General features: G+C 35.9%; 1 protein-coding gene and 2 long non-coding RNA genes across 4 annotated transcripts in view; 2 read left to right on the forward strand and 1 right to left on the reverse strand.

Moving 5' to 3' along the window:
* LOC136247607 (uncharacterized) overlaps positions 1–17,243 on the forward strand; it is a 130,213-nt gene that overhangs the window by 20,871 nt on the left and 92,099 nt on the right. The gene's annotated exons all lie outside the window — the stretch shown is intronic.
* On the reverse strand, positions 2,071–4,195 carry LOC136246263 (uncharacterized). Its single transcript, XR_010696343.1, has 3 exons — positions 4,107–4,195; positions 3,951–4,056; positions 2,071–2,637 (listed from the first exon to the last, which is right to left on the reverse strand). It is a non-coding gene; the product is annotated as an uncharacterized lncRNA (long non-coding RNA).
* Positions 12,697–16,075, forward strand: LOC136246264 (uncharacterized). Its single transcript, XM_066037678.1, has 2 exons — positions 12,697–14,708; positions 15,884–16,075. The coding sequence occupies exons 1-2, from the start codon at positions 13,819–13,821 to the stop codon at positions 15,957–15,959; spliced, it is 966 nt and encodes a 321-aa protein (XP_065893750.1). The 5' UTR covers positions 12,697–13,818; the 3' UTR covers positions 15,960–16,075.

Here is a 17,243-nt window from a genome sequence, read left to right on the forward strand (position 1 = left end):
GTAGAGAGTTCAGCTACAAAGAAACCACCATGTAGAGAGTTCAGCTGCAAAGAAATCACCCTGTAGAAAATTCTGCCACAAACAAATTGCCCTGTATAGAGAGATCAGTTAGAAGAAGTTACCTTTTAGAGAGTTCAGCTACAAAGAAACCATTCTGTAAAGAGCTCAGCTGCAAACAAATCACCTGTACAGAATTCAGCTACAAACAAATCACCCTGTAGAGAGATCAGCTAGAAGAAATTACCTTGTAGATAGTTCAGCTACAAACAAATCACCCTGTAGAAAGATCAGTTAGAAGAAGTTACTTTGTAGAGAGTTCAGCTACAAAGAAACCATTCTGTAAAGAGCTCAGCTGCAAACAAATCACCTGTACAGAATTCAGCTACAAACAAATCACCCTGTAGAGAGATCAGCTAGAAGAAATTACCTTGTAGATAGTTCAGCTACAAACAAATCACCCTGTAGAAAGATCAGTTAGAAGAAGTTACTTTGTAGAGAGTTCAGCTACAAAGAAACCATTCTGTAAAGAGCTCAGCTGCAAACAAATCACCTGTACAGAATTCAGCTACAAACAAATCACCCTGTAGAGAGATCAGCTAGAAGAAATTACATTGTAGATAGTTCAGCTACAAACAAATCACCCTGTAGAAAGATCAGTTAGAAGAAGTTACTTTGTAGAGAGTTCAGCTACAAAGAAACCATTTTGTAAAGAGCTCAGCTGCAAACAAATCACCTGTACAGAATTCAGCTACAAACAAATCACCCTGTAGAGAGATCAGCTAGAAGAAATTACATTGTAGATAGTTCAGCTACAAACAAATCACCCTGTAGAGAGATCAGCTAGAAGAAGTTACCTTGTAGATAGTTCAGCTACAAACAAATCTCCCTGTAGAGAGATCAGCTAGAAGAAATTATCTTGTAGAGAGTTCAGCTACAAAGAAATCATCATGTGGAGAGTTCAGCTGCAAAGAAATCACCACTGCCCAAATTTCAAGGCAATAGCTCTTTCCATTCTGAAGTTATCAATTGTCAAAGTTGGCAAATTGGATGTGTATGGAAGGCCCCTTTTCGCAAATCCGGTCCCATATGTATTATATATATAATTTGTACATTTACTGATAAAATATTTAAAGTACATCTACTTCATCTTTTCTTCTTCCTGTAGTAAAGAAAAAAAAACATAGGTTAAAAAAGTCCCAAAGCTGGCCATAGGCCGGCTTTGGGGTATACAAATACAAAAAGAAATGAAATCTAATCCAAAACAGCCAAGCTGTAAAAAAAGTGTGCGGCCCTCAGAAAGGCTATGGTGAAAAAAGATGTGAAATCCAAGGTGGCGGCCAAGAAATGGCTGTGATGGTAGGTTAATGGTAAAAATTTTAATAACGACAATTCAGGTGAATTTTTGTGCCACTTCACAAAATTTACCTGAATTGTCATTATTAAATTTTTCCATTAACCTACCATCACAGCCATTTCTTGGCCGCCACCTTGGATTTCACATCTTTTTTCACCATAGCCTTTCTGAGGGCCGCACACTTTTTTTACAGCTTGGCTGTTTTGGATTAGATATACTCTAATAGAACAATCAGAGAATAGTCGGACAGCTGACTGTTCTATTAGAGTATATCGATCTTTCCTGTGACATGCATTTTGACAAGCAAGGATTTAGAGTCTGTGCTTCAGCAACTTGCTATTTACTATAAAGTGCAAATTTACTAGGAAAACATGGGAATTGAGGTATAAATGTCGAGCATAATTTGAGCATAATAGGTAAACATTGAGCGTTAATTTAAGCATAATAGGCAATATTTTGAGCAGTGCAGCATAGCATAATAGGTTAAATAATAAGCATAATCGGCGGGGCCTTAATTATTGTTTTGCCATGAAATTTTCAGCACATATTACATATTTACTATTATGTTACCCATATAATTTTTGTTGCACAAATTTTATAGCAATGGCTAACCTTTGCCTCTCAGAAATACTTGAAATTGATATAGAGAGTTTAGCTATATAAGACTTAGTCATTATAATGTGATAAGTATACAGTATATTGAAGTATCATAATACTGTGTAGAAAAATATGTCAGCTATTTGTTGACAAATCACTCTATTTCAATACTATTTACAGATAATGTTATAAGGTTACAACTAGAACTACTAAGATTACAACACAACTTCCTAATTTGGTTACTAAATATAACCATCCCATGGTCTTCTTCAAAGGCTAGATGATCTTCAAATAATATTTCTTTTGTTTGTTCTGTAGTGTAATCATCAAAGCTTCTATCAGGCCCTTTTCCGACAACTTTTAGGCTTGTTACAAAAGCAAGGTGATGGTTTCCAACATAGATAAATTTTTCTATTAGTGCGTAGTTCACTGTACCATCGTTTTCAAAAGAAATTGTGTAGTTATTTCGTTTGTTGTCACTACCATAACATCTTGTGCATATTTTTCTGTTGTTTACGATGCATCTGTTATAGAGTCTTGCTTCAGTATTTGAAATTTCTTCGAAATTGTTCTTCATCATGAGGTAGTTTATATCATCCTTTTCTGTAGATGTTAGGAGACAGTACTTCCCTTTTCCAAGAAATGATGTTGATCCATATTCTGCAGGTTGCAGAGCATTCGGAGATCTATAATATATATATAATGGTAAAGTTTGCAATGTTAGAGATCCTCATACAACACTCTTTATGCACATTTGTATGGGACAAAGTTTATATTATATTGTGCCTGAAAGCGTGGAGTATATAGGAATAAAACAAAGTGGAGTATATGGGATTTATTACTCACCCAAAACAACCTAAATAGTGTCTCCTGTTATTTACATATGGAGTACTTAGCCTAAATGAAGGGATCCGTGCCACTCATAACGAAATGAATAAAATTAATGTAAAATCATCTGGGCAACCGTGCAATGGTGTCAATGCTTGTGGTGTTTCAGCTGGCCATGGGCAGGTCAAGATACCAGTGGATTCTCAGAGGCTGGCACATGGTACAGTCCCTCTAGAAATCCACTCACAGAATGCAGCCCCAAGAAAATTCTGTGGTATATATAAATGTGTAGTGTACATTAATGTACATAATATCTAAGTACCTCACAGGGTGGCTACACCACTGACTTATGAATGTTAGTACACTAAACTGGTAAGGAAACTAAATACAAGTTGCCACACAACAAAAATGATATAATACAGTATGGTATGCTAAACATTTGACACATTATAACTTATTTCTTTATGTGAACAACTTTTTTGAAATTTGTTGATCTACGCAGCATTATTAAAAGTAAAGCAACATAATGACAGGCATCAAACAGTGGTATAAGAGAGTGCTACTTTGAAACATGTTAACCAGTACTAACCACAGCTGCTATAGTCTAGCTGCTTACATAGTTTGAGGCTATAGAGTGTGTTTAATTATAATTATGTGATAGTCAAGATCACTAGACTGAATTAGTTCAAGACATCAAAAGAAACAATACACCATACTACCCCAATAAGAAATGATTGGAATTTAAATAAATTCATGAGTAATGGAACTTCTCCAGTGAACTAATTTCTACTGCAAATTTATACCTCTACCAGTTCATTAAAATTATACTGGTAGTTACTATCGTTTTATTGTATTGCATGTAGTGATTCATGTATATGCTTGTGATATGAAGCCATATAGGCACTGCTTTATGTCAAGTTCTAATTCACAATCAATGTTTTCTTTCTACCTTGGATTATATGATACAGCTACCCTACTGTGTCTAAGCCAGTCATCAACTACTTCCTCATGTTAGCTGGCTAATAAGTCAACACTTTTTTTATACATAAAACTGACTTTTATGAATAACTATTAAATCCATTATAAGGTAATGGTGCCAGAATTTGATTACCTTCATTTGATCTACAGTATATAATACAAAATGACGCATAATAAGAAACTATAAACTCACTAAGAGTAATTGTTCATGATCTAAAGTGTCCTTGTAAGCAACATGTCAGCTGGTTTGAATTCAAAAGTGTTCTTCCATTCCTCCAGGTCTTGCAGAACTTGCTGGTCTAAAGAACAATACACTGTACAATAGTTGAACATCAAACTGTATACTTACCTTTAACTAAACTGTAGTTGTATTACCATACTTCATGTCCTTCATTTTTACTGGTGTACACTAAACAAATCACATTATTGAGTGATGTGTAACAATTGTCCTTAATAATTATCTAATCCAAAACAGCCAAGCTGTAAAAAAAGTGTGCGGCCCTCAGAAAGGCTATGGTGAAAAAAGATGTGAAATCCAAGGTGGCGGCCAAGAAATGGCTGTGATGGTAGGTTAATGGTAAAAATTTTAATAACAACAATTCAGGTGAATTTTTGTACCGCTTCACAAAATTTACCTAAATTGTCATTATTAAAATTTTTACCATTAACCTACCATCACAGCCATTTCTTGGCCGCCACCTTGGATTTCACATCTTTTTCACCATAGCCTTTCTGAGGGCCGCACACTTTTTTTACAGCTTGGCTGTTTTGGATTAGATTTCATTTCTTTTTGTATTTGTATACCCCAAAGCCGGCCTATGGCCAGCTTTGGGACTTTTTTAACCTATGTTTTTTTTCTTTACTACAGGAAGAAGAAAAGATGAAGTAGATGTACTTTAAATGTTTTATCAGTAAATGTACAAATTATATATATAATACATATGTGACTGGATTTGCGAAAAGGGGCCTTCCACACACAATTTGCCAACTTTGACAATTGATAACTTCAGATTGGAAAGAGCTATTGTCTTGAAATTTGGGCAGTGGTGATTTCTTTGCAGCTGAACTCTCTACATGATGGTTTCTTTGTAGCTGAACTCTCTACAAGGTAATTTCTTCTAGCTGATCTCTCTACAGGGAGATTTGTTTTTAGCTGAACTATCTACAAGGTAACTTCTTCTAGCTGATCTCTCTACAGGGTGATTTGTTTGTAGCTGAACTATCTACAAGGTAACTTCTTCTAGCTGATCTCTCTACAGGTGATTTGTTTGCAGCTGAGCTCTTTACAGAATGGTTTCTTTGTAGCTGAACTCTCTAAAAGGTAGCTTCTTCTAACTGATCTTTCTACAGGGCAATTTGTTTGTGGCAGGATTTTATACAGGGTGATTTCTTTGCAGCTGAACTCTCTACATGGTGGTTTCTTTGTAGCTGAACTCTCTACAAGGTATATAACTTCTTCTAGCTGATCTCTCTACAGGGTGATTTGTTTGTAGCTGAACGATCTACAAGGTAACTTCTTCTAGTTGATCTCTCTACAGGGTGATTTGTTTGTAGCTGAACGATCTACAAGGTAACTTCTTCTAGCTGATCTCTCTACAGGGTGGTTTCTTTATAGCTGAACTCTCTAAAAGGTAACTTCTTCTAACTGATCTTTCTACAGGGCAATTTGTTTGTGGCTGCATTTTCTACAGGGTGATTTCTTTGCAGCTGAACTCTCTACATGGTGGTTTCTTTGTAGCTGAACTCTCTACAAAAATAATTTCTTCTAGCTGATCTCTCTACAGGTTGATTTGTTTGTATATAGCTGAATTCTGTACAGGTGATTTGTTTCTTTGTAGCTGAACTCTCTACAAGGTAACTTCTTCTAACTGATCTTTCTACAGGGCAATTTCTTCGTGGCAGAATTTTATACAGGGTGATTTCTTTGCAGCTGAACTCTCTACATGGTGGTTTCTTTGTAGCTGAACTCTCTACAAGGTAACTTCTTCTAGCTGATCTCTCTACAGGGTGATTTTGTTTGAAGCTGAATTCTGTACAGGTGATTTGTTTGCAGCTGAGCTCTTTACAGAATGGTTTCTTTGTAGCTGACCTCTCTACAAGGTAATTTCTTCTAGCTGATCTCTCTACAGGGAGATCTGTTTGTAGCTGAACTATCTACAAGGTAACTTCTTCTAACTAATCTTTCTACAGGGCAATTTGTTTGTGGCAGAATTTTATACAGGGTGATTTCTTTGCAGCTGAACTCTCTACATGATGGTTTCTTTTTACTGTAGCTGAACTCTCTACAAGGTAATTTCTTCTAGCTGATCTCTCTACAGGGTGATTTGTTTGTAGCTGAATTCTATACAGGTGATTTGTTTGCAGCTGAGCTCTAAACAGAATGGTTTCTTTGTAGCTGACCTCTCTACAAGGTAATTTCTTCTAGCTGATCTTTCTACAGGGAGATCTGTTTGTAGCTGAACTATCTACAAGGTAACTTCTTCTAACTGATCTTTCTACAGGGCAATTTGTTTGTGGCAGAATTTTATACAGGGTGATTTCTTTGCAGCTGAACTCTCTACATGGTGGTTTCTTTTTACTGTAGCTGAACTCTCTACACAGTAATTTCTTCTAGCTGATCTCTCTACAGGGTGATTTGTTTGTAGCTGAACTATCTACAAGGTAACTTCTTCTAGCTGATCTCTCTACAGGGTGATTTGTTTGTAGCTGAATTCTGTACAGGTGATTTGTTTGCAGCTGAGCTCTTTACAGAATGGTTTCTTTGTAGCTGAACTCTCTAAAAGGTAACTTCTTCTAACTGATCTTTCTACAGGGCAATTTGTTTGTGGCTGAATTTTCTACAGGGTGATTTCTTTGCAGCTGAACTCTCTACTTGGTGGTTTCTTTGTAGCTGAACTATGTACAAGGTAATTTCTTCTAGCTGATCTCTCTACAGGGTGATTTGTTTGTAGCTGAATTCTGTACAGGTGATTTGTTTGCAGCTGAGCTCTAAACAGAATGGTTTCTTTGTAGCTGAACTCTCTACAAGGTAACTTTTCTAGCTGATGTCTCTACAAGGTGACTAGTTTGTAGCTGAACTCTCTACATGGTGGTTTCTTTGTAACTGAACTTTCTACAAGGTGACTTCTTCTAGCTGATCTTTCTACAGGGTGATTTGTTTGTAGCTGAACTCTCTACAAGGTAACTTTTCTAGCTGATGTCTCTACAAGGTGACTAGTTTGTAGCTGAACTCTCTACATGGTGACTTCTTCTAGCTGATCTTTCTACAGGGAGATTTGTTTGTAGCTGAACTCTCTACAGGTAATTTGTTTGAAACTGAACTCTCTAAATGATGGTTTCTTTGTAGCTGAACTCTCTACAAGTTAACTTCTTCTAGCTGATTTCTCTACAGGGTGATTTGCTTGTAGCTGAACTATCTACAAGATAACTTCTTCTAGCTGATCTCTCTACAGGGAGATTTGTTTGTAGCTGAACTCTCTACAGGTGATTTGTTTGAAACTGAACTCTCTAAATGATGGTTTCTTTGTAGCTGAACTCTCTCAAGGTAACTTCTTCTAGCTGATGTCTTTACAGGGTCACTAGTTTGTAGCTGAATTCTCTACATGGTGGTTTCTTTGTAACTGAACTCTCTACAAAGTAACTTTTTCTAGCTCATCTTTCTACAGGGTGATTTATTTGTAGCTGAATTCTGCACAGGTGATTTGTTTGCAACTGAGCTCTTTAAAGAATGGTTTCTTTGTAGCTGAACTCTCTACAAAGTAACTTCTTCTAGTTGATGTCTCTACAAGGTCACTAGTTTGTAGCTGAGCTCTCTACATGGTGGTTTCTTTGTAACTGAACTCTCTACAAGGTGACCTCTTCTAGCTGATCTTTCTACACAGTGACTTGTTTGAAGCTGAACTCTCTACAAGGTAACTTCTTCTAGCTGATCTCTCTATAGGGAGATTTGTTTGTAGCTGAACTCTCTACATGATGGTTTCTTTGTAGCTGAACTCTCTGCAAGGTAACTTCTTCTATTGATCTCTCCACAGGGCGATTTGTTTGTAGCTGAACTCTCTACATGGTGGTTTCTTTGTAGCTGAACTCTACAAGGTGATTTTTTCTAGCTGAACTATCTCTTTCCACAGTTGCATGAACTCCCTACAAGGTAACTTCTTCTAGCTGATCTCTCTACAGGGTGACTTGTGTGTAGCTGATCTCTATACAGGTTTCTTATTTCTAGCTGATCTCTTGAATTCTCTTCAGCGTGACTGCTCTATTAGGATGACTGCTCTATTAGAGTATCTCGATCTCGCACTTGCTGCACCAAGTTGGATTTCGTGTTATAACTCCGTGGCTTTAAGTCTGATTCTTCTACACCATTGATGAGCCTTTCTAAGATGATTACTCCATCTGTACAACGATTTTCAAAGCATTACCCCAAGCGGTTTATCTGGTAGGCGTGGCAAGCAGTCTTTTTTTTTTTTATTAGCTAATCTCGATTGCGTAATTGTTACACACTGTTGGTTTTTTTGTTGTATCTTCCTGTTTTTTAGCTCGATTTCTTTCAAGCCACAAAAGGTTTGAGGTTCAATAGTTAACCTATTCACCCACCGATTTTCAGCTTCTTCCCATACGCGGTTTACCCTGTAGGCGTGACAACATATTGGTGTTATTTTTCGTGAATAATCGCTCATAACTCTTTGCCTGTTTATCGTATTCCAGCCAAAATTGGTACCGAGATGTGCCCTTATATCCCCCTTCTGTGTGCCAAATTTCAAGGCGATCGGATATGGCGTTCGAGTTTTATAGCAGTTTTTGTAAGTGTGCGACAAGAAAAAGAAAAATAAGAAGAAAAAAAACGAAGAAACTGAGCCAATTATTGAAGTCGCATATCTCGGGAATGCGCGAAGCGATTTCGCTCAAATTTGGAATATGGAGTGCTGCAGTTGGGGGGCATGTCCACAGCAAAAATCGTCTTGTTTCATCAAGGGAGCACAGAGCTACGGAGGTGCGAAAATTGCGTTTTCTTTCTTCCTGTCAATATACTCACGGGTGTTACGCGCCGGCTTCTTGGGCCGCACGACACACTACCGTGTGTCTTGATTACCCATAACATCATATGAAGGTAGCTACATCAGATGAATCATTTCACTGTTAACCAGCTAGACCTGTGATTAGCACAAGTGTTATTTGTACACAAATGAATAAGTCAACATGTGGTATGGGTGATTTTATAGTCTGTTAAGTTTCATAGTTCCTAGAAGGAAGTGATTTCATTGTATCTTTATACTGTTGGATGTTGTTGTTTGCTACTCTCATAAATAGTTTTATTGGTTCCAGGTAATGACAATTATCACCTATTTGAATTTACACTATGTTAACAATGTGGTGATCACTAACACTGATGTGATGCGAGCTCCATTAACAGATATCTTCAATTGTGGACATCACTCCACTGATTGACATCTCCAGACTTTGCCATAACAATACAATACTCTTTCTTGTTTGTCTAAAAACAAGAACATTTGTAAGAACTGCATGCAATGACTAGCATCAGCTAAGTCACATGTTGAAAAGTTGTTATAGTAAAAGTACCATAAAAGTGTAATGAATGCTGCAAAATACATAACATTTTCTGTGATAATTTTGACTATTGACTATTATCTTGTTGTCATGGCTACCTGGTATCCAGTGAATCCCCTCAGTATATGCGTACCATAACATTATACTAAGAAGTATGGTCACTTACACTTTATTTAATGCTACATAAATTGTCAGTGTAAATGTTACCAACATGTAAAACCCGGTGACATGTTTTCCATTGTTTAAGAGACATGTACAGAATGGAAACAGATGATTTACTGGTATTTAAAGTAAACATTGACAAGTAACTAGTCAATCCAACTAAATTACTTTACTTTGCTGTTGTGTGTATTTCAGTTGCACTTGAAAAGACTTGCTTTAGCTATACATCCTGTATGAATAGTGGTATTGGAATGTCTTATGACATCATACAATTGCGTTGTAATGTTTGAGCAGTTACCATTACATCATTATATCCTGTACTTCTGTGTCTATAAAATACTTCAAATCAGTTTAACTAACAGTTCTAGTATTATTTGTTGCTGTGATGATGATAAAATTTATATTTTTACTGATATTCCTTATTTGGAATGTTGATGAAGTCAAAGGAGTTAAAGATGATGTTAGTGGTTCAGGTATAGTGAGGATGAAATTCCTTGTTGTAATATTGAAACTATACCATTTTCTACAGGGGCGTATTCACTTGTTGATGTACTGAATAATGTCACTACTAGTAACACCATTATCAATATATCAACTGATGTTGTGTTGTCTTCAAATATGACACTTGAAGGTCTCAACAATGTTATAATAATTGGACAAAGAAATTCCACTGTGAACTGTAATTATATTGGATCAGTGAAGTTTGTATCCTGCAATAATATCACCATTGAAGGTGTCAGTTGGGAGAGGTGTGGATCTACCAAACTATCAGCTTATGCAGGAGTGAAGTTTTACAATTCATCCAACATATTTATTAAAGATTCCTCTTTCTACAACTCAACTGGACAAGCTGTTGTACTGTCAAACATGTTAGGAAATGTGTACATTAACATTTGTCAGTTTACACATAACAAATACCACAAAGGTCATGGAGCAGCTATTTACTATACATCTAGTCCTGAACATAGTACTCAGGTAAAGCTGGTAATTAACAATTGTAATTTCACTTTTAATGGACCAGCTGATTCAGAAAGTGTTGTTTACATTGATAATTCAAATAATAAAGTTAATGGCCATATATCTTTACTACAAAATTCCACATTTATTCAAAATGAAGGTGTACCCATTTACATTTCACACACCGGTCTAATACTCAATAACAGTGTATCATTCAAGGATAATAAAGCCACTACTGGTGGAGCTATTTATATCAGTAATTCTATTATCAAATTTGATGACAAGTGTAATGTGAGCTTCTATAATAATTTAGCTAGTGCTAATGGTGGAGCCATCTATCAAGAGGCTAATTCCAAGATGTTCTTCACAATGAATGCAACAGTAAAGTTTACAAGGAACTCAGCAGGCTCAGAAACAAATAGATGGTCACTTGGTTTAGCAGTATTTTCTAAAGACTCACTTATCGTATTTCAAGATCAGTCAATAGTAATATTTAAAGATAATCATGCTGTGGGAGGACTGGCCATGGGAGGAGCAGTGTATTCTGAAGGATCAATTATCTACACCAATGGCAGCTCAACAGTGATATTTAGTAATAATCATGCGACAAGTAGTGGAGGAGCAATACATGCATATGATTCTCCCATCAAATTTCACGGAAGCTCAATAGTGATATTTAACAGAAGTTATGCCACTAATGGAGGAGTTATGGCACTACTACCTAGCTATGATTTTAGAGATTATGGTACTTCTTTTATATCATTCACTGAATACTGTACAGTAAAATTTTTCAGCAATAGTGCCACAAATAAAGGAGGAGCATTATGGATGTATAATCACTATAATGGACCATTATTATTGAATACTGCCACGTTTAGTGGGAAATCAACAGTGATATTTTCCAACAACACTGCAAAGCAAGGTGGAGCAATAGACATTGAAGGTAATTACTATCAACAGGTAATATTTCAAAGCAGTACCAATGTGATGTTCATTCATAACGAAGCCATTGAAGGAGGAGCTGTATATTTATCTTCTTCTTCTGATATCACATTTACAGATATTGCTATCGTTCACTTTTGCAATAATACAGCATCACTGAGTGGAGGTGCCATTTTGTCACTTGATAACTCTAATATCTTGTTTACAGGAAAATCCACATTATATTTTAACACCAACCTAGCCAGGCAACATGGTGGAGCTATATCTTCTGTTATCAATACTAGAATAACATTTAATGAAACTTGTTCTGTAATGTTCACAAACAATACAGCCATGCAACAAGGTGGTGCTTTAAATTTACTTTACAAATCAGTTGTAATATTTCAAGATGATTCTAATGTAACTTTCACTCACAATACAGCCTTGCAACATGGTGGAGCAGTACATGTACATGATAATATCAGTGTCAGCTTTGAAGGATCCACTAGAGTTGTGTTTTATCACAATATGGCAGAAAGTGATGGTGGAGCAGTATATTCTTATGACCATTGTAACATTACAATAAGACAATACTCTGAAGTGATGTTTGATACAAATAGTGCTATGCAGTATGGTGGAGCAATGTATTGTGATCGTCATGCACTCTGATGTTACACTAGAAGGAAACATTCCAGTGACATTTACAAATAATACTGCAGAAAATGGTGGAGCTGTTTGTGTTTCACAGTCTGTCATAAAATTTGCAAATAATTCTTTGGTGATGTTGAATGATAACAGAGCTATAGGGAATGGAGGAGCTATGCATATTAGTGATGACTTCAAAGCAATATTCAATCAGGGTTCTTCTATTAAATTTGATCACAATATGGCTAATCGATATGGTGGAGCATTATACAGTGAAGTAAATCATGAAGGGCTCAGTAAACTAAGACTGAACACTACAGGAATTACCTTTACCAACAATAGAGCACTAATTGGAGACTCTGTTTACCTAGATATACCAACATCTTGTGATGAGGCTTGCTTGAACAGGACCATTGTTGGTGTTAACAAAGAAACTTTAGAAAATGGTTCTTTTGCTGGTAACATTTACACTCCTCCTATAGTATGTTCACGTTGAGCTGAATCCTGAAAAACAGTTAAAAATTAAAAGTGGATTTTTTTCTGAACAGAGTTAACATTTCAGCCAACCAGATGATTATTGGTAACAGCAAAGGTGTCAACAACAGACACGTACGGTTTGGCTCCATTACAAATTCGGGAAAGGGCTGTAATGAACACTGTACTTATATGGCTTCCTCATAGGAAATGTATTGTGAAAATTTTGATTGGCCGTAAATATTATGTCAAACATTTGAACCAAAAAATTTTGAAATATTTTTAGCGGGTCAAACAGTACTACAAATGAGCCAAATTTCAAAATCGTGTGTAATTGCATCCATGAGTTATTAAATGTTTTTGAGGATTCAGCTCAACGTGAACATACTATAGTAAACTAGTATTAGGTGACCCGGCTGTGTGTATTGATGATGACAATGTCACTAATTGTGGGACATATTATATAAACAACATAATGCTTGGTCAAGAAATTATCATTGATGCCTGTGTACGGGACTATTATGATCAGCGCACTGTTGAAACACAATTTATGGTGGATAGTAATGATGAAGATCACAACATTAATGGAACAAATAGTGTGATAATATCATGTACTAATGGGTTACAAGGAATCAATGTAACAGGATTTAAAATTTCTGATATAAAAAACTTAACAATGAATCTTACTTTCCATGATGGCAGTTGGTCTAACTTGAAAACAATTTCAATAGGATTAATAACTGAACTATCACCATGTCACCCTGGTTTCTATTATGATGACACAACACAAAGGTGTATATGCTATGATGATGATATCATAACTTGTTCTGGTAGTACATCACTTATCAAGAGAGGTTATTGGTTTGGAGAAGTCAGTGATAAATCAACAGTGACAGTTTGTCCCAACAATTACTGCAACTTTACTTGTTGTGAAGCCACTAATGGATTTTATGAACTCTCACCAGTGAGAATGAATCAGTGTAGTTCACACAGATCTGGTACTGCTTGTGGTAGTTGTGAAGAAAGCTATACTCTCTCATTTGATTCTGTAGAATGTGTAAGTGTTGACAAATGTACAACTGGACAGACAGTAATGGTAGTCACATTTTCAATGATATACTGGATAGTCATAGTTATACTAGTGTTTATTATGACATACTATCATGTTGGGATTGGTTATTTGTATGCTATTACATACTATTACAGTGTGCTGGATATTTTACTGAGCCAAAATTTGTACCAATCAAAAGGATTGTTTACAATTGTTACCACTTTGTCCATGCAGTCTTGTGAAAATTACTCCACGATTTCTAGGTCAGCTTTGCTTAGTAAAGAATATGAGTGGAATTGAACAACAATTCATTCATTATACACATCTACTAACTGTCTCAGTTATAATAGTAATAATCTGTCAATCAGCAAGAATATCTCATAAATTTGCATCATTTATTGGTAGAGGTATTATCCGCACTATTTGTTTCCTTGTGCTCATGTCTTATACTTCTGTGACCACAACTTCATTACTATTGTTGAGCTCACTGACATTTGATAATGTGGATAAGGTTTACACTTACCTATCACCTGACATAGAGTACTGTCATGGTCGTCATCTACCATATTTTATTGTAGCAGTGTTATGTACACTAGTTATTGTGTTTGGTCTACCACTTCTACTGCTACTAGAACCATTCCTTAACCACAAGATCAACTTCATAAGGATAAAGCCATTACTAGATCAGTTTCAAGGATGCTACAAAGACAAGTATCGTGGCTTTGCAGCTTTTTATATGATTTGTCGACTTGTTATTATGATAATAATCATTGTAATTCCATCTAACGATATCATCTTCCTACATTTATTGATCTTTTCAAGTGCGATATTGGCTTTTATATTGATAAACGTATTAAAACCTTATCAACACAAGATCCTGAACATCTTTGATGGGTTGATTTTACTATTAGTGGTCCTGCCTACACTGATACCACTTGTTAGTCAACAGTTATCAACAGCTACTGTTATCATTGTAATGATTCTACCATTGATCTTCTTCATTGTTCTGGAACTAATAGTACACAAAGAGGCCATTAAGACTATTACTACAAAGATAACTGCACATTTTACGACTGAGCCAGTTTCTACCACAAATGATAATAATGAGGTACCGATGGGTGATATTGGAATAATCATTGATGATAATATGAGGAAGAATGCTACTATCTGTGAAATGTTAGTATACACTATAGCTAGTTGTCAATGTCAGCTATTATCAGGGGCATAGCCAGGATTTTTTGAAGGGGGGTTCCAACAGCAGTATTGAGTTACCAGAAGCAGGGGTATTGTGGCGCAGCCTCCAGCCACTGAGAGACTTTAATGAATCAAACCTCATCAATTGCTATGTTTTGTACAAAACGTTCATTAATTATAGTGCATATAAGCGCCCTGGGATGAAGCTAGTACTAGATAAGCTACCTAGCGGAAACAGACAGCATAACACAGACACATAAAGTAATCTGTAAGTGATAGTTATCTCAATGGTATAGGAACCATGAATCCACTGGTACAAAAGTCATGACTTACAATCAAAACATTATAACTATACAAATATGCATAGCATGAATTCATTTTGCATAACACAAGTGATAAATTACTGGGGTTCTATATCTTTAAACACTGCACACCAAAGCTACAGTATGCTCAGTTTTGCATTTAATGTTAGAATGTCTGAAAAACTTCACTAATGAAGTTGCTTAACATATGGATGTGGATATTTATATGCATGTTTTATTAGAGTATACCCAACTGTTCTATTAGAGTATATACCTGACTGCTCTATTAGAGTATATCAATCTTTTTGAAGAGGGCTCATGTTACCTCTGTAAATCCTTCCTTGAGAGATAAATGCAAGCTTTGTACTGTGCCATTACCATATTACTCACTCATTTTTCCCTGCCACACTAAGTGGTGAGTTAGGGTCCTGCTTGCAGAAGTCTAAATTTTATAGGGGCAGTTCCTGAACCCCTTGGAACCCCCCTCCCTGTATTATTCATGATCACACAAATTTAACTCTACTTATGATGTATACAATCACATCATCTACATAATATAAATGTTGCCGCTGATACTGCTGTCTTTCTCTGGTTGACTATTTGTGCAGATGTCAAGTTAGTGTTGAATTCTCAATATTTATGACATTCCTAGTGATACATCAACAGTAGTTAAACATCATGTTGTGTTATGTACTATAATTGATTATTTCATCAACTACTGTATATAACTACATCACACATGATGTAGTATGTTTTATTGTTTATGATGCTACTGTATGGCTTACCTATGTTACAATTGCACTATACACATTAGTAGTCAGTTTTCAGTGTGTATTATGTTGTTGTTTATAACAGTCCTTCAAACACAAGAGATGATTTTACTTGCTACCGGGATTCTTTCCTGGAGGTGATGGATCAGATAGAAGACTGATGTATACAGTGTGATCAATAATAATGACACTAATAATCATGCATACACACTTTTCATAATAGTAGCTACTTTGAACTATGCTATCTTGTATTGTATACTTTATATCTTGTATCATTTCCAAGCCAAAAGTCACTACTACAATAAGGTATAAGGACATGGTTGTAGTCACAGAAGTCTGGATTAATGTTACAGTCTGTGGATAAAATATCTTTTCCCTCAATTTCAGTGTTCTGGCCATTAGTCAAGTTGAAAATGGAAGTAATGAAAGGTGATATAATAGTATTTTGTGTGTTTCCAATGTTTTCATTCCAAGCCCTAGTTACATCAAATGTTTGTGTGATGTCTTCACCACCAAAATATTGTAGATGATCGGTGCACCTCATGTTGCAGGTTTCAGGTGAGTAACATGCTCCACCTCCTTCAAGAAACACCACCCAATTCTGTGATAGCGTGTTGATATGAAGATAGTACCCAGCTTGTGTGAAATCATTGCACAAAGCATCTTCATTATCCACAAACCTCCATAGCAGTGACTCAGCATATAAAATCTTATTGAACAACACCAAAAACAAAATGCTATTTACTGGATTTCTCATAGCATGTAGATATCAGACTATAGTCAAGATAAACAATACTTTTGGTTAACAATAAGCAATGCAACACAGCCCCCCTAAGGTGTGTGTAGTGTACTGCATACAGGATCCTTGATGCATATTCTGTTTACTTATTTATTTTGCAAACATGGCAAGCAATGATTTTCTGGAAACTGCAGCTATAACTATCACCTATATGTGACTGGGCTTGCAAAAACAGGGCATGTGGGCACATGATTTTTTCCTATATACTTTAAAAAACTTTCATCGCTCATAACTTTTTGTATTATTATGCTATGGCGATGCAAGTTTTGGCCATTATACTTAATTAGAATTATGATGCAAGTTACAGAATACAAATATTTTGTTTCAGTACTGAGATATGACCTGTAGAGTGATGGGGTGTAGTTTGTGCCCACATGTCCTGTTTTCGCAGGCCCGGTCACATATGTAGATCTATCATCTGTCTATCTACTGACTTACCTATCTATCTATCTATCTATCTATCTATCTATCTATCTATCTATCTATCTATCTATCTGTCTACCTACATATCTATACATCTATCTACAGTATCTATATCATCTGTCTATCAATCTACAGTACCATTTGTGTGTATCACTTAGTCTATAGCTACACTCTTTGTTTCATAATATTATTATTACCTGAATTCTGAATGAAACAGTCTTAT

This window comes from Dysidea avara, chromosome 2 (assembly GCF_963678975.1).
Source record: "Dysidea avara chromosome 2, odDysAvar1.4, whole genome shotgun sequence".
NCBI classification, from domain to species: Eukaryota; Metazoa; Porifera; class Demospongiae; order Dictyoceratida; family Dysideidae; genus Dysidea; species Dysidea avara.